A 27,383-nucleotide genomic window follows, 5' to 3' on the forward strand; every position below is an offset into this window, starting at 1 on the left:
ATCTCAAATTTTTTTAAAGCTAATGCAAACCTTCACAATATTTAGTTTTTAAGTAAACATTTACTTTTAATATTTACTTTCAAGTAAGGAGCTTAGGACTACATACATAATTTTACTTTTATTATTGTTTCTTACACAAAATCCTTCCAATTTCCCAGTGCTGGGCTGGATATTAGACTGCTAATGGCAGCATTCTCTGAGCTGAATGGAATGTTCTTTTCAGTGAAAAAGAAGAAAAATCACTCTCTGCCTATACTATTTTAATTCTTCAGCCACTGGTGGTACTTCTTGCAGTGTTCCATAGGATCCACCAACTCTCCAAAGCAGAGCTTCAGGAGTGGTACAGTGAATGAGGAATAAAATAAAATTCCATCCTCCCTGTTGCACCAACAGAGATGCTTACTTTTAATCATCTTAATTAACAGCGTACTTTTGGAGACAGAAACGATTTCCAGAATTACCCTGGTTCCAGCTTCTGATGCTAGGTGCTTCAACACAATATAAAGGTATATTTTCTATTTTATTTGCATTTGTCTGAAAATATTATTAATTTTTCATCAAATCTTTATATCAGCTAATGATCAGTTTTTGTAAACTCAATGCCTTTGCTACACATTCTTCACTGGTAGCATGTATAGTTTTCTCGATGACTACAAGCTTTTGCAAGATTTGAACTGGGGATAGACTATCTTACTTTGCATTCTCAAATCTGAAGGAAGCATCTCCTGTTAATATTATCTGCTTTGTTTCAGTAGGCAATAGATAAAATTGTGAATTTTACATACATTCTTTGAGAATGTTTAAATTCTGGGGCAAGTCAGATTGCTTCTTCCTTTTCCTAACAAAGTAATCCCTTGGTGTGAAGGGAAAATGAAAAATAAATAATAAGATAGTATATGTAATGGTTAATTTGGAAAAGAACTATTTTTTATTCTCTCCATTAGTACTATGTTTGGTTTTGCCAGCAGAACAAACAATACCTTTAGCATCAACATAACTATTTTTATATGACCATCTTGACATCTTGTTTTTAGATACATTCTCAATAAGAACTCACAGAATATGCCTGTCAAAATAAATTGTTGTAAATTATTCTGCCAAAGATAGATTACCAGATGAATATTGTTTATTTCTTGGCAAGTGACCTTTGACATTTTCAGCTCAATCCACTTTTTAAGGATGAGTTAATCACCCTTTGTGTCTGTGTGCATGCAGTGCTGTCATTCTAAACAGCAACTTCCACCTACATTGTGGCAATGTCTATCTCGACATTCCAAATTGGGAAAAGTTGAGCTGTAAATACTATTGACTATTACACATTCAATCATCTTGCAATACGACACATCAAAACAGAAATGTTTGGGTGGGAGGCACTTCTAGTTGTGTGGGACATATGGTGAAACGATTTCCACTGAATAACTCTATACATTCTAGATGTTTCCAGGGCTATGCACAGGCACCTATCCTATGTGTGTGAATCACAGAAATCACTCCTTGCTTTATTTCTTCTTGCATCCTCCCACATCTCTCCAAAACTGCTCTAGAACATAGTTAAGGTATGCACAATGGATGGAGATAGGCATTCTCCTGGCAGATGACATTCCTGGGATATTTTGAGATATAATCCTATACATTATCTGCACTAGTCATTTTATGCTTCCTAAAGACAATATACTGTCCCCATCTAATGACTGGGGAAGATACATTTTACTGATCTGAGACGTAGGTGGTTAATAGAACACAAAATTGTGATCTGTGTTTGTGGAGAGAGAGCTATTGAGAAGCTTCTGTGTTTCTAATAGAAAATACTGCAAGGAATCAGTTATGAATTCTGCTACATGACAACAGAAGTATGTAGTGAGGGTCTCATATGCTTTCCATATATGGATCATCAATTTCATAAGACAAATATTTTACAGAAAGTTTTAATTTAGCCAAAACTTTGCTGATGCTATTTTTTTTAATATTCTGTGATTTGATTCCTGCATCCCTCTTTAATCATAATATTTACAAACAACTGTTGATACAATAATTATTCTGCTCGTGCAAAGTGATGGGCAGTTTTTATATGAAATGCTGCCACAGTGATAAGTAGCGTAGCATGTATTGATATGACATTTTTTCATGCTATACAATATTCATACAGACAGATAAGGGCTGAAGTTTACATATACTGCCTCATTCATATTTATTTTACGTGGTGCTAAGTTTAAATATGCCAGCACTTAAATGATGATTATTCAGTAGGACAGCACTGGAAAGAGAAAATAGTCATATTTAATTCCATAGTTGTCAGAACATATAAAGCACAAAAATATGCAAAATCAATATTTTAGTTGGAACTAAGATATTACACTGGTTGTAAGTAAAAGATCAAATGAAAAATATGGGCAAATATCTTGCTTCTTGAAAGTTACCAAAAGTTGACCCCAAACCATCGACTACAATTTATGCCTGCAGAGAATACAAATAACTTAATTTTATAACTTGGCCATTCTATCTGATTAGCGCTGTTCAAGTAGAACCATTTAAACATATTGGCTGTATTCCCTGCTTACACCATCTTCAAAATATGGAGTCAGCTGGCAGACTTTCCACAGTGGCCGCACTCCCTCATTAATTCTGCAATAGATATCAAATAGCTCACACTAAGCAGTCAACATGGTGGATACAAAAAGCTTTTTTCTTCTTCATTACTGCATATATTTTCTCACATAGCTCGAAAGTATAAAATGTTCTGTTCTTTCCACTTTTGAAGTGTCAGTATAGCAGTTCCTACAAAGCCATGCATAACTGCTAACACGCTGCGGTTGATTCAGTTTTATTGAAGGGGTCTTGGTACTGTGCTAACAATAGCAAGTGACACGTGAAACTGAAATTGAGCAGGGTTTAAATTCCCAGGCCAGCACACTCTCAGCTGGACAACAAAGGCTTGCACCAATTTGGAGAAGGCCAGCAACAGAGGAAACATATGTATCTTACTGGGAAAGGCTGCTGAGGGAGAAAAGCCACGTTTCCCAATCTGGAGAAGCCCAATGAAGGTAGTTTAGTCATGACGACATCCCTTAAGATTTAATTGAAGCACACTGTGGAAAATTAGGGAAGCTGCAGAACACTGGAAAGATGATTGTACAATGACAGACACTCACAAATACCCCCACCTCATAAAAAGATAAGTGCAAGAATTACAAACTCCACTCATGAGAATTTAACTGTGATTCTGTTTCCCTTTGAATCAAATGGAATGGGAATGGTAGGAAAAATCTGGATTATTTTCCTGTGTGGCACTAACATTTTATAATCATTTAGTAACTTCCTGGGAATATAAAATCAATAACTATTCTTAGATTATGAAAATAAGCACATAAAAAAAGCCGTTTGTAAAGTGGTAAATTAGTTTTCTCAAAAAATACGTAAGCGGGTGTTATGGGGAAAAAAAAAGTTTAAGGGAGGTGGCAACTGACTTTTGAGAGGGGACTACTGAACATCAGACCACCCCTACCTTTGCATGCCAAATCCTACAAGGGGAGCTTCCCCCATAAATTCCCACTGAGAGGAGCAGACAGCTTGCTTTTAGTAGCAGTATAATTTCCAGCAGTCTTTACTCGGTTCTGATTAGAGGGAAGGGCCCATCAGGGCAGAATTCCCTGCAGCCAAGCTGTTAACAGCTGAACTATACTGCCAACACTTAGGAGACAGCAAAAAACATAAACTAATATTAATAACTAACAGCCAGTCCTGTTTTGCAGGCATCTGCAAGGAGGAGGTCTCTGCAAAATATGAATGCCCAGCATTATCTGGTCATTATATGGAGCTTCTTAAATGTGAGATGGGTGGGTGGGACTAGAAATCATTAGCCCTATCATGAAGCAGGGAGAATTGGCTCTCTTCAGCAGCAGTTGTTTTACAGAATGCCTCGCCTGAAATGGTGAAAAAAACAAAGTATGCAATGCAAAAGACTTAAGAAAGAGTTCTCTCTTCTGCAGATGCTGTGGGCTCCTGTGCAGGACAGAACTATTAAGCAGGATCAACACACAGCAAGTCACAAAAATTGTCTACTAACTGGAAAAAAAGAATCACTACCCATGTCTTTACTTGTTTGTTTTCACCAGCCTGAAGCCAGAAATGAATTGTAATGACAGAAAAGAGTTGGTTACTGTTGAAGTCCAGGCTGAGCAGTCTCCAAAATCAGGGAATGCATAGTGCTTTAACACATGAGGAATCTTCTGGAAATGTTTACTCTTACATCATGCATCAAATACACTACAGACTTGTATTAATTCCTTGCTGGAAAGGATGAGTCATTATATCAAGTTCAGCAAGCATTTCACAGATGCACAGGCAACTACTGAAATTTATACACACAGCAACCTTCTCCAATGTAATGTCCTCCAGATATAGGGATTTCAGCTCCCATCTTTCCTGGATTTCATCTGGCACGTACAAGATTCAGGCATGCTACATTAAAGCCTAGTTTAAACAAAGCCAATATCATGAAAACTTGAAAACTGAAAATTTAGAACATTTAGAGTATGGGATACCGATCAGCCTGCACTTTAGACTGGCTTATCATGATTTAGCAATGTCAGTTCCTGCACCAGTCCCTGTGCAAGTGGGATCTAGGTACCAAGGTGATCTTTTTCCAAGTCAAAGTATGCAGAAAGCATCAAGGACAGATAATAGCATTCTGTATTAGCAAAATACTGTACACAGGGCAAAATTAACCTAGATCTAAATGTAGTCCTAAAGGTAAAGGTGAAGGTTTCCCTTGTCATTAAGTCCAGTCGTGTCCGACTCTAGGGGGCGGTGCTCATCTCCGTTTCAAAGCCGAAGAGCCGGCGTTTGTCTGTAGACACTTCCGTGGTCATGTGGCCGGCATGACTACATGGAACGCAGTTACCTGCCTGCCGAAGCGGTACCTATTAATCTACTCACATTTGCATGTTTTCGAACTGCTAGGTTGGCAGGAGCTGGGACTAGCAACGGGAGCTCACACCGTCAAGCGGATTCGAACCGCTGACCTTCCGATTGGCAAGCTCAGCAGCTCAGCGATTTAACCCGCAGCGCCACCGCATCCCATTTTAAATGTAGTCCTACTACAAGAAATTATTAGAAACTTGTAATATTCTCATGAAGAGTTAAGAAAGAAAAGTTCCCCTATTCCGACAAACAGAAATTAAATCTTTAGGATTTCACATGGTCATATGGTACTAATTAAAAGCAGGCAGAAGACAACAGCAGTTTATAGAACTTTTTTTAAAGAACAAAAGGTATCCTTATTAATGCAAATGTATGTTGAGAAAAGTATTTATAAGGCAAATAGCATTTTCCAACTGAAGTAAATACCTCCTAGACTCTAATGATTTAAATAACCCTCCCTGATAAATACTTCAGGGCTGATTAATATAAAAAAAGGCTAAGAATGATGGGAGTTGTAATCCAACATGTCTGTAAGCCATCTGGTTGGGGGAAAGCTGGCCTAGAAGAAAGGTGGTGTGGGTTGTGCTTCCTGATTGTTTAGTCAGAACAAAGAAGATTTACTGTCCTTGAAACTGAAGCCCAAATTACCTACTTTTCTTAGTTTCTGCTTATATCCTGCCCAATCCTACACCCGTATTTTCCTCTAATTCCTAAATCTTGATAAGCAAATATCTAAACATGAACCCTTCTGATTTTTGCTGAACATTTAGGATTTTAGAACTGGCATAATAGAAAATCCAAGAGAATGAGACAAATGTTAGGGGTTTTACTTCAGTGAAACAGCTGGGATTAAAAAAAAACTAAGCATCATTTTGTTTGGTTCCCTTAGTATAATATAGTATGACAGCAGCTGTATTCAGATGAGAACTGTTCAACTCACCATGTGAGTATTATTGTGTAGCTCTTTCCTAATTTTAATGACTGGGAAAGAACTACACACATGGAAGGCCTAGCTCTACACTTGTTTGCTTCCATGCCAGCTGGATGATTTACTTCAGATAACTGTGCTTTAAACACGGAGTTCATTTTTCACCACCATCACTACTGCAAGTAGGACAGAAGGGGAAAGAGTTGTTTAATCCTCTTCCTATGATGGACCTCCCTCAAGGTAATATCTGAACAGGATTGGCATCTTTCCAATATCCAGAATCTACTTTGTTTTAAGAGAACACAGAAACAGACAAACTATGGATTAATCCTTGCGTACACAGGCATCACTCACATGTCGATATTATATTCAGTTTGTAATCCTAAATACAACATTCAGATTTAATTTTGTAGAAAGCAGAAGACCCCAAAACACCACACTCAGGTCAGGTCTGTTACATAAATTTATGAGGATAAAGGGAAAATAAATATTTTGGGCTTTACAGCATTTTTTTTAAAATGAATTTTCCAACTTATTCCACAATCCTAATTTATGTAATACATGACAATAATGTCATTATCTTATGGATTATATACACAATACCTTACTCATCTCAACCAATATTTGGCTGGAGAAAAACAAATGATTAAATAAAACAGTGAATGGCCAAGTATTCTCTGAAGAGAATAGAATTGGGGGAAAAGATTACAGATGTTTTCTCTCTTTATGTCTGCTGCTCAGCCAGGGAATACTTTAATTTAGCTGGTAAACTCGTGTTCTGAGGATGCCTTATGCAAAATCCCAAATCATCATTCCATAGATTCTTTTCCTGTTCTTTCTTTCTCATCTCTCTTATATTAAAAAACCTTGCAATTCCAAGTCTTTACCTGTAGGTGCCACCAATAGTTCTCATCAGTAACTTAATATGCTATTGTTACTGTAAAAACCCAAATTTACATGGAACTTTGGCGAAACTAGAAGGAACTTTAGGTATTAGATTAGACCAATAATCATGTTTGGGATTTTCTTATTTTAAATAAACAACAGCAAAAGGATGTCTGATCCAGATTAGGACCACAAATAATCTTTCCCATGTAATTTGCCTATAGAAAATATTTCCCCTTCCCCAATAAAATTTGCTATTAATTTTGAAATTTTCTCAATCACAAACTGATTTTGAATGATATGGAAAATATACTTTAGAGAGCAAATGTAATCTTATTCCCATAAACATTTACTAAATCCCACTGAATTTATTAAGATACCTTACTAAACATTTTATGCAGGAATTTTCAATGGAAATATACATTTTGAAAAACCTCAGGAATAATTATACCTGAGGCCTCCATATTTAAAAAAAACAGTCACTTTTCCATGAGCAAAAACATCAGAAAAGGCTGTTCAGTTTTTAAACAAAACGATGGCATTTCAAACTGTGAAGTATTGATTTTAGAAGAGGTCTACACAATATTAGAGAAAAAAGGTTATATATCTCCTCTGAGAGAGAGGAAAGTCACCAGTGATAGTGTACCTGTTTTAATATCAGCCAAAATTCTTGGACTGCATAAAACCCATATAAAATGATAATGCTGGGCTATTAACTATACAGACCTTTTCAGAATCAGAATTAAAATAAAGCAAAATAATTTATTACATTACTGTGACCTAAGCTGAGCCAGAATGGTTCAATATTACATTTGTTTATTTAGCAAACAAGTAGCAACAGTAAGAACAGACCATGGAACAACAGACTGGTTTAAGATTGGGAAAGGAGTACGGCAGGGCTGTATACTCTCACCCTACCTGTTCAACTTGTACGCAGAACACATGCAACATGCTGGGCTTGAGGAATCCAAGGCTGGAGTTAAAGTCGCTGGAGGAAACATTAACAATCTCAGATATGCAGATGATACCACTTTGATGGCTGAAAGCGAAGAGGAACTGAGGAGCCTTATGATGAAGGTGAAAGAAGAAAGTGCAAAAGCTGGCTTGCAGCTAAACCTCAAAAAGACCAAGATTATGTCAACCAGCTTGATTGATAACTGGCAAATAGAGGGAGAAAATGTAGAAGCAGTGAAAGACTTTGTATTTCTAGGTGCAAAAATTACTGTAGATGCTGACTGCAGTCAGGAAATCAGAAGATGCTTAATCCTTGGGAAAAGAGCAATGATAACTCTCGATAAAATAGTTAAGAGCAGAGACATCACACTGACAACACAGGTCCACATAGTTAAAGCAATGGTGTTCCCCGTAGTAACATACGGCTGCGAGAGCTGGACCATAAGGAAGGCTGAGAGAAGGAAGATCGATGCTTTTGAACTGTGGTGTTGGAGGAAAATTCTGAGAGTGCCTTGGACTGCAAGAAGATCAAACCAGTCCATGCTCCAGGAAATAAAGCCAGACTGCTCACTTGAGGGAATGATATTAAAGGCAAAACTGAAATACTTTGGCCACATAATGAGAAGACAGGACACCCTGGAGAAGATGCTGATGCTAGGGAGAGTGGAGGGCAAAAGGAAGAGGGGCCGACCAAGGGCAAGGTGGATGGATGATATTCTAGAGGTGACGGACTCCTCCCTGGGGGAGCTGGGGGTATTGACCGACAGGAAGCTCTGGCGTGGGCTGGTCCATGAAGTCACGAAGAGTCGGAAGTGACTAAACGAATAAACAACAACACCTTGCTGTAGTGAAACGACTTATCTACTGAATATTCTTATGGTTCTGGCTAAAATACGGAATCATCAGAGTGGAATGAAACGTTGCAAAACCCCACAAAAGTAGTCCTTCAGTTAAGAGTCTGGTGTGGTATATGTTGGCCATCTTGCTAACTTTTCTATCTTGCAAATTCTCAGCGATTACCTGAACAAGGACAAAGGCCAAGAGAAAAATGTTTGGAACAGCAAAAGAGAGACAACCGTATTCTTCTTAGAAGCAATCAATATCTATCTTGGGAAGCGATACCAGTGCTATCATCAGTTTTACAGTAAACTGTCCAGTAATACAGACTGGATGAATGGGAAAACTAAGGTTTAGTTTTATTACATTACACTAATTTATACACTCTTAAGATATAATGTCTATTTTGCAGCCATTCCATTTACAATGAGGCAATGAGAAAAGAAAAAAAAAACACCTTTGGAATTGTCCTATTATGAGGGAAATGTGATTAAATGTTTTCTTGGCAGCTAAAGAACAATCTGCAGCAAAATGGCCTAAAACCACTTTTGCTCATTTATTTAATGATTAATGCAGGGAACTATTCATATTCTCTAATGCATTTCAAGCAGAGAAATTTCTTCCTTAATGCTGAGGTTTGGTGTTAAGCATTAAGAAAATGCTGCTCCAGACTGCTCCAGACTGATTAAGAAAATGATTAATTTTGCCCCTTTATTCCCCAAACCATGAACACTTTGCTTTGAATGCCGAAGAATTATAGGCGAAGCCTATGAAATCTGCCTGTGGTACCATGAGAGATGTCTTGGTTACATTTCCTCAACTTGCAGTGCTCAATCTATTTAATGGTCAATCTATCAGGTATTTATACAGCACTTCAGTTTGTCAAATGACTTATAGCATCAGTCATAACATCTGCATGTGGCTGAAATATTACAGCTTCACCAAAGACACTAAGGAAATCAATGGCTGCGCCTTGGTTGTTTTCCAAATTTCTATCACTGGTTTGGTTCATCAAAAAGAGTTTGACCTCTTGTTCTGAATTTTAAAATAGTAAGCTTCACAGACACAACTGTATGCATGTCTGTAAACTTCCCTTTCTCCAGAAGCTCAGGGATATATGTACATTCCTCTCCTTTTTATATTTACAACAACCAGAGAAAAGATTATGCTGAAGTGACAGCAGGTGACCAAATAACCACCCAAATGAGCATTCTAACAGAAAAGGACTGATCTGTCACGTCCTGATCCAACAGTTTTTCTCAGCCACGTGTCCTCCATTTGTATGAGAAATACCACTCCAAGAATTCCCAGCTAGCAGATACCATGCAAAGTGAGAATCTTGTATGTCACAGCCCCAATATATCTGGAAGGCACAGATTCTGAAAGGGTGCAATAGAGGGACCTGTAGATAGGTTCAATATACTCCCTCTTTGCACTGAGGATGTTGCCTAGTCTGGCAATGAAACGTCTGCAAGAAAACAGCAAGGCTCAGAGAGCACCAAGGACTCTACAGTTCAATCCTGAGCTACAGATATTTGCTTTGATTGGTAGATTCAATATAAACCATTTTCAGTGATTTGTTTTTGATTGTTGAGATAAATGAATATTGTTGGGTGCCTGGTGTTACGGCAAATTAATATATGCTCTCAATCTCACAGTAAATCACTTAAATGTGGTGAATTATCTCTCCCTGATGTAATGCATAGCAAATTGAGCTATATAATTCTTAGTTAGTTCTGGATATTCTATCAGACTGTAATCTACCATGGTGCAAATTACACAAAATATCAAATCTGTGTGTGTGTGTGTGTGTAAACAAAATAGTATCTGTACTTCAAAAATATGTTAACATGTGTCTTTGTCTTTTTTATCAGCATCCAAATTTCAAAAAGAGGCTCCTGTATAGACATTCAAAAATCAATCAGTCCAATCAATCAATCAATCAATCAATCAATCAATCAATCAATCTCTTTCCTTATTATAATTCTAGCTCCTTCTTTAGCCCTGAATAATGTAGGTGGAAAATTTAGTATTTCAAATTTATGTGACAGCTAAATATCTGTGAAGGAGAAACTGCTGTCATGTGTTAGGTATTGTGGTAATTCTGACCTTTTAGGACAATGGTTTTTATTTGAGAACTTACACAGGACATACATGCACATAGTTCTATTCCTTTTTGGGGAAAACAATGTTATGCAAAGTGCGAAAAAGTAGTATGAAATAGTAAGTCTTAAATCCAAGATTCACTGTGTATCACTTGAGTTTTCAGACAAGAGTATGGCATCATTTGCATCTAAAAGTACATATAAATCACACCACTTAACACTAGAAACATCCTTTATACATTTGTCCATAAATATGTTAAACAACACACATCCTTGTCGTATTCTGTGCTCAAGGCTGAATCATTCACATTCCATTCATACTCATATATGCACTGTTCTTATAGCATTTAGCAACCAGCTCTCAAGTCCATATTTGGTATTCTGCAGTTCAGCCCTATTCATTTAATCAAATGCATCCTCTCAACCAACAAATGTACAATAAACTTTCTCACATACACCCATTTCTCAGTGACCTGCTAAAGAGCAAAAATCTGTTCATCACATTCCTCCGCTCAACGTAAAGCCACTCTGCACTTCACAAAGTAGATGCACCTTTCAACTGGAATCCTGTATTCCAATAATGCAATAAAAGAAAATGAAACACTACAAAATATTTCAGTTCCAAAATAGCAATGCTAACAGCTATCCTGCCTTTCATTCAGAAGCTCAAGGCAGCATATATAATGCTCCATCCTCTTATTATTCCTCACAACAACAACCCTGTGTGGTAGATTGGATTGAGAGAGAATGAGTGATCCAAAGTCTCCCAGTGAGCTTCTGTGACTGAGGGTGGACTTGAACCCAGGTCTCCTCAGCCAGAATAACATCTTAATTGCTATACCGCATTCTGAAGCTCCAGCGTGAATTCTTGTACAAGGCTTTTCATTTATAGACTATAGATCTAGTGCAGTGTCAGACCCAGTAGAAATTAAGGGAACTCCCAAAAGACTATGCCTCTGTTGCCATCACCAGTCTCCCTTTTCCCCTTCATCATTAAGAAGTTCTTCTACAGATAGAAATGTACAACAAAAACACATAATGAATATCAACAATAGGGACTAACTACAGAATCAATGTACAGTATTATCCCTTTGATATTCCAATTAATGGGTTTTGGGAATGAAAATGGGAGTTTTCATCATTTCAAAAAGCATTTTCTACCATAAAACATTATTCAGTCAGGCATTTTGGTTCTTGTTGCTGAAATACTAGCATAAACTTTTCTTCACTCAAACCTACAGGGGGAAGAAATGCACCAGAGCATTTGCCAATTTCTGAACTTCAACTGGTTCTAAATTACAGGATTTCAAAACAATTTTAAATTATGTAGCAAGACCTCTTCTCTTTGAGATCAAGTGACCATGAATAAAGAATTTGGAGCTGTGAATTTGTTGCCGCAGTATACAAGCAACACATTTTATACCAGCTCTAAAATTGTGCCCTAAAGACTTAACGCAATCAATTCAGTTATTGAAGACCTAACAAATATAATTACAGGATTTCTTCCTGGAAATGACAGTCATCACAAACACTGAGTTGGGCACACTAAGAATTTGTTATCTCAAAACATCAGATGCACATTAACACTTCCAAGATCTGCTGACATCAATGATGCTGATACAGTAAGATGTTTTGGCATAATAGTGCATTAAGAGAAGTGATTATTGTCCAACAACTCCCACTCTAGTTTAAAATTTTCTCTTTTAGAAAGACTAGTAAAATCAATAATTGCTAAATAGGAAACAATAAAACCAGAGAGGAATTAAAAAGTGACATACATTCCACAGGGAGTATACTTAACACAGTGAAGCACAATAGATTAAAACCAGGAAGGAAATGGCTATGTAGGAAAATTTTCTCCTAGCTTTATTAAATGCTGCTACAGTTAAATAATTAGAGTGTCTCGAAATCTGACTTCAAAGCCCAGTAGAATATTTTAACACTTTTTTATTAGGATCAAAGTTAATTTTGTATATGCTACTGTATTATATTACCAACAAGCCCAGATGAATTTGAAAAAACAGTTACACACTTTTAAATAGATTAAATTTATATTATAAAACAAAAGTCATGTGCTCTTCTGAGATTAAAGCAGATAGCACTTACCTCCAATAATTTTAGACTGGCAATTAATAAATTCTGGCTTTTTGTCTGTAAGATACCGCTGACAAGTATGATGGAGAATTTGAAAGAATGTACATTTCTCAGAGGCTGTGCTTGCCACCCATTGGTCAAAAGCATTTTCAAACAATAAATCAAATTCTGGGGAATCCTAGAAAGAATATAAAATTACTACAGAGAAACACTTTAATATTACAAAGTCTTGCTTGCTATATTAGATTTTCTTTAGTAACATATTAAAACAATACGTAAATGTTCATAACCAACACATTTGTTGATTTTTACAATATCCTTAATTCCACATTATTACGGAATGTTGTTTGTAGACAAAGGGTAATTCGATAGCAGATGGAAGGCAATAATTCTCAATGTAATAATGGAAACAAACACTGAATCTAACTGGATCTGAAATGATCCTTTGTCAAGTTACCAGAGTACATCCTTTCAGAATAGCTTACATGACAACGCTGCTGAAAGATAGCATGGTAAGGATCTTATATTATTTCCCACCTTGGATCCCTGAAATATTTTTGAACTACCGTTTCCATAATCTCCAAACATAGCTCATGCTGACGAGCGATGATGAGCATTTTAATTTTAAGACTAAACAGCTTTAGGTTATTACCATCAGGTGCTACTTTTATTGGTCCTTTGGAACCCCAAGAATCTACAGCTGAAATGCGGTATGCTTCCTGCATTGGAAATTTAGGATAAATTCCAAGAAGTTTTGCCTATTTAGAAAAACAAGAGGCAGTTGAGAGCTTGTGGCCTGAGTGAGACTGGGGAGCTTTGCAAGGGGGTTGAATGGAGGGAAAAACACGCTGATCTCTCTTCTCCAGTGTGAGAAAGCCGGGCTTTCCAATTGTGTAAAAAAGTAACAAAGGGGCTATCTTTTAGGTCAAACAATTCCTAACCCCTGCCCCCCGAAATTACTAAAAGTATCTAGTATAAAGGTAAAAGCCAGTAAGGGAGAGACTGCTTTCCAGCTCATTGTACAGAGTGTTGACTACATCACTATCTGCCCGTTGGGTGTAAAGCAAGGTTTCATACTCAGTGCAGTGAACTCTTACAGAACAAGTCTGTTCCCTTGAAACCAGGCTGGTGAATGGCAGACACAAAGAGGGTCAGAGAGAGATGTAGACAAGATGTGATAGCTTTGCCCCACTTCCAGAATGTTAATGTAAAGAGCCACAGAGATGACCTTGGAGAAAATATGCAGAACGGAACAAAAACATGTTAAACACAGGAAACAGAGAAAGCATGAGAAAGAAACTCAGACTAGATCCACCCTAATTCAGTGGGGTATAAAAGGAGGAAAGAAAAAAACAGTCTGGCTTTCAAGAGTCTCTTACAGTAGCCTATATCAATAATCAGCTTTTTGAGTCTGTTTCCTGACTTGGTCTACTTTGAAGGGCTAACGGATAGCTTCCTTGTTGTTACAGAGAACCTCCTTGGGAAAGGAGGCCATCATTTCAAGGATAAAAGATGTTCTCATAAAGGGAGGGGGGTGCCTTAAAATCAGTGTTGATTCCAGGTGACTGCCTGGAATAGTTTCTAGGTTTTTTTTGGCAACATTTTTGGAAGTGGTTTACCATTGCCTCCTTCCTAGGGCTGAGTGGCCCAAGGTCACCCAGCTGGCTTCATACCTCAGGCAGGACTAGAATTCATGGTCTTCTGGTTTCTAGCCTGGTGCCTTAACCACTACACCAAACTGGCTCTTCCCATAAGAGGAACCAGATATTTAGGTGATGGACTCATGTTTGCTCATTCTGATTCCAGAATATTCCTCTGAAGGCAGAGAAGAGTGATTCATTATTCAATTCATTATAAACATAGAGATATGGTTTTCTGAGAGGCATGAAGATGACCCCTGCGGTTTGCCTGACAGGTGAAAAGGCTGTCACATACTGTATATATATAAACTTCTGGATAATGGGGAAAGTTGACAACAGTCATGGTCCATGTTTACATCAATGCCATTGTACAATGTAGTTGGCCATTCTTGGAACCCAGATTTAGATTGCTAGTTAGTAGACTGAAGTTTGGGGCTGGAAATGTAGCATTCTCAAAAATGTTCTCTGTTCCATGGACAAAGCCAGCTAGAAAGCAAAGCTGAGAAGTCTCAATAAGATGGTGACACATTGGTACAAAGTAGAAGGACTTAGGGTTGCTAAGTACTATGAATATCTGAAGACAAACCAAAGCTTGTGATGGGCTTGAGACGGGCTTTGTTGAACCCAAACGGAACAAACCTGCTGGTCAAAAATGTGACAGAGCAACTTCTAAACTGACTCTAGGGAAAGCTGACAAATGCTGGCCAGCATCTGGTTCAGAAGGGTATACATATTTTAGATAATACTACATGGGATAAAAGAAGGTTGGAAGGGGGTTAATAAGTGGACATGATTTTCAGGAGATGAAAAGGAGACAAAGAGGCAGTGAAAAAAGCTCACAACATTATTTGAAAAATACTGTAGTATATGTGAATGCTCAAAATACATGTGAATTTATGAAGTTTGTAGGGGAATCTGAGGAAAACACAGATATAGAGGCGTAACAGAATCCTGGTACAATGGAGAGAATCAGTGTAATATACTAATTCCTGGCTACAGGCATTATAGAAAGGATAGAGAAGAGAGCAGTGGGGAAGATGCTGCTCTTTACATCAAGGACATACTAGTTCTGACATAGTATACAGGAGCACAACTTAAGACCCTGAGGAGTGTATAGCAAACAACATTACAGAAAACAGTAAGAACTTCTTTAAATATAGTCAAAGCAGAAAAGCAGCCAGGGAAGTTATTAGACAACAAAAAACAAAAACAACAAAAGGGATACTCAAAGAGGCTATGACAACTGCAGAGAAATTAAATTAATTCTTTACATCTGTCTTTTTTGTAGATATATTCTAGAAAATATTCTAGGATATCTTGAAAGACAGTAACAAATCACCAGGTTCTGATCACTTTCAACTGAGTTTTCTTACAGAACTTAAATGTGAAACTGCTGATCTCCTAGCAGTTAACTTGTACCTTAAATCATTCTCCATACCAGAAGTTTAGGAGATAGCCAGTGTGGCACCAGTTTTTAAAAGGGACCTGTCATGAGTACTGATGGTGAGCAGGAGGGGGACCCTATCCAGGGGGGAAAACACATGCGTAGTTTGAGCTGTCATTCAAAGAAACCCAGAACAGACCCGCCTTGAGTTTTGGAGTTTATCTGTCTGGGTTTTCCCACGCTTCTTCAGTTTGGTAGGATTTTCTGTCTACGATAGCAGTAAATAAAACACTATAGACTTCTTCCTCATCTCGGCATGGTCTTTGCTTAGCCAGGACAGGACCTGTTAAAATCCATCAAGTTATAGGCCAGTCATTTTAATATCTCTTCTGAGCAAATTGGTAGAAATGGTAATCAAATTAAAAATAACTAAGCATTTAAAGGATCAAGAATTACCGAAGGAAAATTAGCATGGATTCTGCAAAGGTAAACCCTGTCTTGCTAATATTCTAGAGTGTCATTTGGCATACAAATGGAGCAGACATTCTTGGATTTTCAAAAACCTTTGACAAAGTTCTTTGTCAAGGTTCTTGAGTAGACTGAGCACCAACAGGATGTGTCCTTTTATGGATTGCTAACTGGTTAACAAATAAAAAGCAGAGTAGAAAAATGTATGCCCACACATGCAATACTGAAATGCATAAATAAGGAACTAGCAGGAACAAAGAATATGGATGTTTTACATAGAAGAAAATGTCATAATCTCAGACTGAGATAAAAAAACAACAACACTATTTTAATATAGAAAACCCTTCAGTTCCTATGAGAAACAATAAACCCTCAGTTTAATGGACCTCAGTTTGGCAGACTTCAAATTCAACAGATATCACCCCAAATAATGGACAAAGTCCACTGTATCTCAATTGATGACTTGCATCAATGTACAACATTTCCTTAATGATGCAATTCACAAATGACATAATTTGTGTTAAATGCATAATGATGTTATTATGCAAATGTTATAAGTTGATGCAAACAAAATAAATTCATCACTTTCATAATTTATTTTGAAATTATGAAATTGACATGATATTCATTACAGTATCTATTTTTTTAAGTAAAATCAAAACACACACACACACGGTACAAATGACTGAATTGTTCCTAGGAATAGAAAGGATGAAGACAATCTGAGTAAATCATAAGAGCTATAGACAAGTAAAAGGATATTGATAAATGAGAAGCACCTGCACTATCATCTACTTACCCGATGGGAGTCTAAACCATTAACCTGGCGAAGCTGTTCAAGCATCCATTGTGACCTTCGTACAAAAGAAGTAGAACCTTCAAACTGTTTAACTTTTGTAATATATGCTTGTGCAGGTTTCTTGTTCGTCACTGTAAACATAAAACAAAAAGGATTGTGTATAAACTTGCAAATATGTTTGAGAACTGCATAGGTTAAGGTTAAGGTTAAGGTTTCCCTTGACGTAAAGTCCAGTCATGTCCGAGTGCTGTTTATTGTCTTTACAATTTTAAAACAACTTACAATTAATCACAAATTCATAAAAAAGCTAGATTGCAAATGTTTAATAATTCTAACATCAATAAGTTAATAAGACTGGGAGGAATAAAAAATAGAAAAAGTCTGAATGCTAACATCTGATGAGCCTCAGTAAAGAGTTTTCCATAAAGAGGTATCATTTCTAAGCAAAGAAAGAAAACAAAAACAAAATCATGTCATTTACCTGCAAACTACAATTCTTTGAAAAGCAAACTGTGAATTCATATATCAAAGTTGTGCATTTGTGCAAAGCCCTAATTAAAATTTTCTAACGCATTCAGAATTGTTGGAGGAAGTTCTGCATTCCACATATATGATGCAGCTAGATGACTCTCCTGCCAAATCCCTTCAATTCCTAAGACTGTTAAAGTACATTTGTAGAGCAAGTGAGGTCACTTGAGACTAAGAAGAATAAAAGGATGGGTTGTGTGAACATCACCACTTGAAAAAATGCAGTTACAGGTAAATAACCAGTTCATCATTGTCTCTGTGACTCACACACAAGTGAGCAGTGAACTTCTTACCTGAACGATGGTCTGTTTGTCATAAGATGACCAAAGAAAGAACACCCCTTCGAAATATTACACTTCTTTGGAAGCACAGATCTATATCACAGTGCTTCATGAATGTGGAGGGCTGAGCCCTTGTTGCTGCACAGCAAAGCTCTAGGAAGGCACTATTCCAGAGAAATTGTTAAAGTTGCAGCTGCTCATGTGTGATGAGTGTGGATTGGTCTGGCCAGTTCTTAGCAAAGCTTGATGCTTGCCATCATCCATGTGGAAAAATACTGAGGGATTAGCACAGCAGACATCTGAAGAATGAAGCTATGTTTTCAATGATGTTAAGGGGATGAGGAAAACGGTATGATGTCCTGATTCAAGTAGAATATTGAAATTGACTCTGGAAGGAAGGACGTATCTGGGAAAAGGATTACTTGACTCCTATGTAGAGTAATGGAATGAAGGATCTCTTTGTAAGGCACATAGATCTCCTATGTCACAGTCACCGGTACTTTTCGTAAGAGGTGAATCAGGGAACTAGTCATAGGTTCAAAAGGCATTAAAAGAAAGAACAAGGGGCTCAAGGGCAGAAGCAGCAAAGGCACTGGAGGATAAAACTCTACTAGAGCTTTTAAAAAAATATTTATTAGTGGATCAGAAGAAAGAGAAGTACATCCTGATAAAGTGAAAAAAAGATGCTGCAAAATATACTGAAGAATGAGCTAAGGACAAATGTGAAAGAATTATTATTACACAGGACTAAAGTGTTGTTTCTGGACAAAGGATCCAGGATTTCTGTTTGGCTGCAGAGGAAGTGATTGTGCAAGGTTCCTGAGAAGCCTAGATATCCTGGTAGGACTGTGAAATTCTCCTAGATGTAATGAGAGCTATAAGGTCTGAATAGAAGACTTGTCCCTGATGGATGGAAAAGGTGTTGGATTGTTTTGACAGATGAAACTGAGCAACAGGGCAATCCATGGCTATTGAGGCCCTTAAGGTATGATGAGCTAGAATGACTTTGCTGGTTTTTATCATGACTAGTCAGGAGGACAACGGGTAGAAATATAGTAAAAAATGGTCTACTACAAAAAAAAAAGGAAAGTATCACCAAGAGATTGATAGTTCGTCCCACTCCTGCTATAAAATATTAGGCATTACCTATTGTCATGACATTAAAAGATAAACCTTGGGATCTGATGAGGATCATTGCTATAGATGCAGCTTCCATTTATTGGTAGTCATCCTGGTGTGGCTGAGTTGGTTAACAAGGATGCTGCTGCTTCCAGGCATAAGGATTTCCAAGATGGAGATGGAATGACAGATGCAACAATGCCATATTTATAATGTAAAGCGCAAAAGAAGAATGTCCTTTGTGCTGTCTTTTTGTTTATCTATCAGATGACATTTGCATCTTCCAATATATATCCTTGACAATTTGACAATGAAGAGAATCTTGAAAGGCTTGAAATGCCTTCAAACTGCAAGAAATTTGAGTTTATTCATGTGTCTTGATGCTTTATGCATGAACAGGCACATCAGATGAAGAGAGCTTAAACTGAGCTTCCCATTTGGACATACCTGCATTAGTAGTGAGGACAAGTATCATGGAAGGAGGCATGAACTGAATACCTTAGACAAGATTATCTGAAAAAAAGCTATCAGTGATTCCAGGTGGAACAGAGAAGAAAAACTGTCTTTATTATTGGTCTTGAAGATGTGGAACAAAGATACCACATCTATAACAGCCACACCTGATGACAGATGAAGCTGAAGTCATAGCAATCATATGACCCATTAAGTGAGGTGGGGGGTGTTCTTGGGCTTAGGAAAGGCCAATTGCTAATACACACTGTGTTAGCACAGAAGAGAAGATGAGCAAGATGCCCTGAGAGGTGGAAACTGGATGTGAGGTCAGCCTTGAAGAAGCATCTGGGAGGGCAGACGAGTCCTAAGGATGAGAGAATTATGCTTGCAAAAGCTGTCTGTCACATGGTCAGTCTAAGACATGATTAGGTGGCAAAATTTGAGAAAAATATGCAGTGGAAGATCAATACATAATGGCCTGCCTCACTATATTTTTGGCAGTCTGGGGACTATGGGTCCACTGACTGGACCATGAAAAGCTTGATGTGAAGAGGCCCAATAATGCCCCCTAGAAAAGCAGGATGGTCTGGGAACTTCTAACCCTAGGAAGATATGGCTTTTGGAACTAGTGTGGGTATGAGAGATGAACTTAGATTTGGAGATGACTGAAGGAAAAGGTGTCAGTTTCAATTATTTTGATAGATAAGAAGATAATCTGTTTTTATCCTCTCCAAATAGTAGAATGTTTGATCAATCTTGAAGAGTTTTGCCAGACAATTTTGGGGACATCATAGAGGTTTTGGAAGAAGATGAAGGGCTAACATAGCTTTAGAGTCTACCACCTTTTAAGCTTCTCCCAGAGAATGGCTAGCCAATGAGAAAAATTGTTGTGACAAGCCTGTGTACGAAATACTTGGCAGTGCTTACAAATGTCTACTGTGTGACCTTCTCCAAGGGAAAAGGACACAGTCAATACTCATCAGAGGTGGAATGTCTGCATTTGTAATTCTGTAAGTTGCTAAATAGGCCCAAAGGGCCATAAGATTGAAGGGCATATGCCTGCAATGTAAGGGCAAAGTGTCCTTATAAATAATTGTATGAAGTTCTAGGGAGAAGATGAAAGTAAAGGAGAAAAGGAGAAGAACAAATAATAACCATTTTCAGCAAAGCAGAATGATGATCAGTTTATAGACAAACATGCTAAAGCTGTACCTAGTTTGGTGGGAGCTGCATCTAGTCAGGTGGTATAAGTAGGGGTGAGAGCTTCTGCAGTGCTGGACTTCAGGGTTTAGTGACCATGGTCTAGACAACAGATTTCCTGACATTTTGCCAGCAACTGTGGCTGGCATCTTCAGAGGCAAGGTGGTCTACTCCGTAGCCAGCCACACGTCAGGAAATTTGTTGTCTCGACCATGGTCACTAAACCTTGCCCAATAGATACTGGCCATGAAAGCCTATACCAGTTCTGTAAATGCTACTTGTTTCTGAGTGGAACTTTACATATGTTCAACCCATGTGTATGAATCACAGAGACCATGATTATTATGATAAATGGCACCAGGAGAGACTTAATATTTGAGCAAGCTGAAATGGCAAGGGATATCTTTCAAGTATTTTAGTTCAAACCATTGTATGTTTGCAGTCCCCAGAAAATGACTCGGAGGTCATGAGTTTGGCATCAACTTTTAAAAATGATTAAAAAATCTTGAAAAGAAATATAGGTCAGAGCTGTGTAAGAGCTCTGTCCGTCAGAAGTGGAAAGACTGAAAGTTAACAACTGAATAGAATGAATGTGAAATCTGGAAGTTTAACAATTAAACTCAGCACCAAAGAAAGGGTACAGTACTCTGTTTTAGTTTCTGGGTTTTAGACCTAGATTTAAGTTTTAAGCAAAGGCCATTCTGTTATTTTTTTCTAAGAAATGTCAAACACACTATAGAATATATATATGGCAAGAATAAAAACAAACACTGTACAAATAAAGAACAGAAAACTTATTTGTGGGCAGGGGACAAATCTTGCTTTGTCTCCATATGTTTGTTATCTGTCCTACATATTTCACTAAAACTGGTATAGCTCAACCTTATACATTTATTAAACATGCATAATATCAAATAGGTTCATCAAAAACTGTTTCACTGAATATATATTTACATGTACTTATTTCAAGTTTCCATAAAATATATGAAGAAAAGTTTATGTCTGAATAAATGAAATTAAATCCAGACAAGACAGATGTGCTTTTGTTCAATAATCTGGGAAGTGGGGTTCAGCATGGCCCTCTGAAACCATATAATAGTTAATTTTCCCCCCCTTGATTTAGTTTTGTCCTCTGGCTGCCTCTGCCTTTGTGCCAATAAGCTTGACCACTGGGATAAATTTCTATAGATTTAGTACGGAATGTTATAAGTCAGTTCAATCGGTTTCTTGGATGGATCACTGTTTGTTTGTTTGTTTGTTTGTAAGACTTATACAGCTGCCCATTTTATGTGCCATAACTCTGGGCGGCTCACATCCACAGTCTACCCATATCTCCATATTTAGGACAGCATTCATAAAATTAATAGAGGGGGCAAAAAAGCACTGCTAGACTGAATTGACTCATTGAAGACCTAACACAAGCAAAAGTAACATTTTCAAAGAGAGAGACTACTGTATATTTTGATGTAATAATAAAAAGCATATAACTTCTTGAAGTGTACAGTTCTGCAATTCTGTTTCTTAAGCGCACAAAACATCTGCAAATAATTTGTTCTATTTTTCATGCACTGAGTCAGATAGGAAACTAAAGTATTTTTTCATCTTTATTCAGAATCTTCCAAAAATGTTATGCCTAGAAATGCTACCATGACTTCAGAATGAAACAAAACTTGCTTAGGAATGATACAATGCCCAGATAACTTTCTCTGTATTGAGTACAAGTTAAGGTTTTCTTCAAAATCCTCTTTGTTTGATAAAATTTCACAAGGTGAAACTAACAAATCTATCTTCTACGAACCCAAGAAAATTCTATTCCTTCCGTGGACAAATCATTCACTGACCCCAAAGCCTTCATCTGTAGGACATACATTTCTCTTTTCCCCAGATCACTCCTGATTAGTTGGCCTCCTTCACCCATGCTATCTATTACCTAATGGGGGGGAGGGGGGCGGAACAGGGTAATTCCTACTAGAGTGCATTAAGGAAGCTTCATTGAGAAGATCCATGCTACTTAATATATTCAGTGCTACTGAGAATGACCCTTCCCTAATGTGCTGCTTGCAGCAAATTATGAGAGCTGTAATCCAACATATGTGATAAACACCAGGTTAGAAAAAACTAGTTGTAATAAAAGGACTGTTGAAAATTAAGAACCAGTACAGTACTATGAAAATTTAAAAACCTTTCATAATCATTACTTTTGACAAACAGCTTGATTGCTTTCCTAGAAAAGCCTTCTATGTATTTATAATCTGCTGATGACATCAAAAAATGAACTGATGCATATAAGTATTTCATGCCTAAGTTGTTAAAAAAGATTACTATAATCATTTACATTTTATTTTCCAAAAGACCTTTAGGTCGAACTGTGAAATCAGGAAAAGTTCCCCTTGTGTGTTCTGCATTTAGCTTTTTGTTTTTCCTTATTGCTTATCAGGGGAATGAAAAATCATGAAAAGCTGAATAAAGACATTACTACAACCATCCCAATACTTGTTAAAGCTAAAAAATAGTTTCCATTAGTTCATGCAAGACAGAAATAGGAAAAAACAAAAAGCCTTAGTTTGCAATTTTAAACAGTACTGTGGTGACTAGAAAGGCATATCCTCAACTGAAAAAGGGAGAACATATTTTTGCCTACTTAAATCTTTTTTAATTTGAAAAGACCAGAATGAGAGGGATATAGGGGAAATATTAGTGCACTGAAAAATGGCTATAATAAAGCCTTCTATATTAAGAATCTCACCAAACCTTATAATTATGATAGCACATACATCTTCTCAGTTGCATTTTCATTCCTCTCACATGGTCCTGAGCAAGTGAGTAATGAATGTAATGCTAGCCAGAAATAGTCATGTGATGAAATAATGTCATCTGAAAAGTATTGCAAGGTGAAGTAGAATATGTATGTATAAAATAAGGCTTGGTAGAAAACAGAGATAAGCAACTTTATGTTCTCTAGATGCTTTCCATTTCAACTACCATCAATTTCAACCAGTATAACCAATAAAAAGAGAGATGGTCATGGAAAACATTTGGAGGGCGGCAGTTTAGTATTACCATGACATTGTTAACTAATATAATCTCTGTGTATCATTTTTAGAATCGTACTGAACTCACTTTCTAGGTCTGGATCTAAAATGCACTGCTCACATATGACAGAGACTCATGAAGAGGCTCAAATAACCCCAAAATTTATAGCAATGCACAAGCAATAAAATGTGAAAAAAGATGGAGAGGCTCAAATCAGCCAATTGAGAACTAAGCATACTCCTTGGGCAAGCATTACTTGATGAAGAAAGGTACAAAATGTGTATGAGAGAAAACAGAATATCTTAAAGAGAGAATGTTGGGACTTTGAGCAAGACCATTCAACTTGCCGATCCACTTTTTTTTTCTGTTTCAAAGGTATATAAAAAAGAGATCAATTAGAATGGCACAGTGGTCCCATACATGAAGGAATCACTCGACATATGGATGTGGATAGAGATAAAGTTGAAGTAAAAGGATGTAATCCTTTACCTCTATGCCACTTTCCTAATGCAAACTGGCTTCTGAAACTAATTACACCTTGAAGAAGGACAGAGCAGCAGCTCAGAATTGCACAGAACCAATAAGATGATGTATTCCTTTCTTTTCCTGAACCACTGGTGCACTGTAAATTCTCACTGAACTGCTGAGCTGTTCCTACAGATAGATAGATGGATGGATGGATGGATGGACGGACAGAGACAAGAGATTTGTATGTTTGTCGCTTTCTTCCTCTCATGGATGGGTGATGCCTGTTTGGCTATGTGAAAACAGCACTAGCTCTTCAACAAGGACAGAGAGGAAATGGCATTTTAAATCAAACATTCACTGTTCAGATTATATGTTTCACTTCTGTATCCTCCAAAGAATGTTAAGTCAAATAAACCAGTCAATCTATTTGCAGTTTTAATCTCCCAATAATTGCAGTTCTCTTCAAGGCATCTTAGAGAAAACACTGATTGAAATTCTGACGTTCAAATTTCCAAAGCCTATGAGATCCACACCAAATCATCTCTGATTTCAGGGATCAGAGATTGCAAACCTTCAAATCTCAGCACATTACTGCTTATTTACCCAATTTTTATTCAGTTCTAGGTGGTTTCATATATTCATATCCAGGAGACCCCAAATCTATTAATCATGCTAATAAACGTTATTGTTCCATTAGCTTATCCATTAGCTCATCCTTTGCCTCAATTAACTGTACAGCTTTACTGAAGACAGAGCACTTAGAAAAACCTGCTTTGAATTAGAAGGTAGAACCTGGGAGTTAATCCCTGATTTTGATCATTATTCTGTTTGTCAAAAATGCAGCTAAAAGTTTTCAACTGTTATCTTCCTCTTTGATATATGACTGGAAAATATAGATAACAATTTTGCAAAAATGATTATGCTGGACAGCCTTTACCACTTTCAGCAGAATGCCAAGACATACGACAATTATACAAACTTTGCTGCTGAAGTAAATGTGCTGCTGAAGATTTTTTTCCTGCAACTGATGATGAACAAAATAAGCAGGAGTTTTGTTTAAATGAAAATTGGAAATTCAGGTAAGGGACTATAAGTTCTGTGGAACAAAGGCCAATTAAATTCGGATCCTCTGCTGATCTGGTGGCTGCTAACAAAGTTTGCTGAACACATTTAATGCAAAATACTATACCAATTATCTTTCCTATTAAAGGTTAAATAGAAAATAGACAGCTAGCTATTTAGGTAGGGAAGAAATTATGAAATAACCACTTCAGTAATTTCCAGTTCCCACCCTGAAATTCTGTACATTCCTAACATTCAAATTAGAAAAGACAACTGATGCAATGGAGTTCAGCTCAGTGTAAAGTTAAGCAAATCAGCAGCATTTGTAAAGCTAAAATATTCTAGCATAAAAATTCTAGTATACTGCACAATATTTAAATTAACAAGATGTTGTGTTTTCACACAAGCACTCCATTGTGATAACCAATATTTATTTCAGTAAAGATGGAATGGTGGAAGGTAGTAAAATGCTGTAGGAGCAAAGGAGGGAGGAAATCCCATGCAATACTGAGAATGACTGCCAAAGACAACTATCAGCAAAACAGATGAAAACAACTCTCCTAACCTTTGTCCTCATTGGCCCTTTGGCTTTTCTATTCTTCCCCACGTCAAGCTTTATCTCCCATATCCACAGAGTTCAGAACTAAGTATATACAAATATATTTAAGGTCTCCAAGCATTGTATTTTATAGAGGTTTGGATGCTTCAACAAGAGATTTTGGCTTGTTTTCAGTCCAAACCTTTATTTATGATAATCTAATTCTACATATGCCTGTGTGTACAAACACAAACAATTAGAACATATTTTATGTATGCATGCATGTACTGTGTGTCTATGTGTGCCTGTGTGTGTGTGTGTGTGTGTATGTATGTATATGTATGTATGTATGTGTGTGTATGTGTGTGTGTGTGTGTGTGTGTGTGTGTATATATATATATATATATATATATATATATGTATTCATTCACCTAAAAGGTCAGAGTTAAATTTAAACTAAAGTGTTATTTATTATCATCTGTCCAGAGAAACCCATATAAAGCTTTGTTGATGTAAGGCAACCAATATCGCTAGAATGTCAGTACTGGGAGAGATCTACTTAATAGTCTACATTATAATGAGGAACTATTATAAGAGGAGAAGCCATGAATTTTCATTGCAAAGAATATGGCACATATTATGCTTCTACCAAAATCTGGAAAAAACAAGCCTACTTTAATGATTTGCAGAGAAGGGCTTCATTCATGTTTCATCTGTACAGCCCTAAATTTTTCCATAAAATTATGTGATTAATAAAGAAGTACTCCACAGAACATGGTTTTCTCAGATAGACTTTCCGTTTTAAAAGCAGGGTGGGGGGATGGGGAAGAAGAAATATGGAATATATTCATCTCACAGTTGTGGAGAAGACTGAACATGAAGGCTAGTTTCAGTGCTGTACTGTGGATATTGGGCTGGATTAGAATGGGAGAAAAAATATTTTGTTTGCTTTTTAATTCACATCCACCTTACTTATGTCTTAGCAAGTAGAAGCATCCAGATGACCTTGTCTCAGCTTGGAAGTGTCTCAGCCCTAAGCAAGATTAGGGCTCATTATTAATTAGATGGGAGACTACCAAGCTATGGGCTAGACTGGGAGGTCATTTATTTATCAAATTTGTATGCCACAAATTTCATTTGACTCATGGTGGCTTACAACAATTAAAATCGTATATGTAGACTATAAACAATAAAACATCCACAATAAATATAAAACATTAAAACATCTAGGGTTTAATAATGAAACATTAAAACATCAGTGGCAAAAAAGGAGAACACTAAAATATCCATGGTAAATAACAGACATTAAAATATCCATGGTACAATAAAACAAACATAGTAAAACCTTTCATTCATTCATTCATTCATTCATTCATTCATTTTCTATCCTGCCTTTATTATTTTTATAATAAAAGGGATTATAAAACATTAATAATCTCTATTACGGTACATCCAGCAGATCACAGTCAACAGAGCAGCAATAAGACAACATTCAATTCCAAAAGGCCCTCCAGAACAGTTCAGCCTTTAATGCTTTTTGAAAAGCTGTAATAAGGGGCTATCTAATGTCCAAAGGGAGGCTATTCCATAAAACTTTCCCAAAGGCAACGGCAAACCACATTTATATAGTGCCAAGAAAACTGCATGAAAGCATCCATGAAGTCACCAGGGGCTGAGCTGACTTGAA

General features: G+C 37.0%; 1 protein-coding gene across 2 annotated transcripts in view; it reads right to left on the reverse strand.

The window, feature by feature from the left end:
* The window catches only part of STXBP6 (syntaxin binding protein 6), a 112,842-nt gene that overhangs the window by 11,819 nt on the left and 73,640 nt on the right, over window positions 1–27,383 (reverse strand). For both annotated transcript variants that reach the window (XM_063289999.1, XM_063290000.1), the window contains exons 3-4: window positions 17,015–17,145; window positions 12,736–12,901 (exon numbers count right to left, since the gene is read on the reverse strand). In XM_063289999.1, coding sequence (XP_063146069.1) covers window positions 12,736–12,901; window positions 17,015–17,145 — 297 coding nt within the window. The remainder of the gene's footprint in view (window positions 1–12,735; window positions 12,902–17,014; window positions 17,146–27,383) is intronic.

This window comes from Candoia aspera, chromosome 1 (assembly GCF_035149785.1).
Source record: "Candoia aspera isolate rCanAsp1 chromosome 1, rCanAsp1.hap2, whole genome shotgun sequence".
In the NCBI taxonomy this organism is placed as follows: Eukaryota; Metazoa; Chordata; class Lepidosauria; order Squamata; family Boidae; genus Candoia; species Candoia aspera.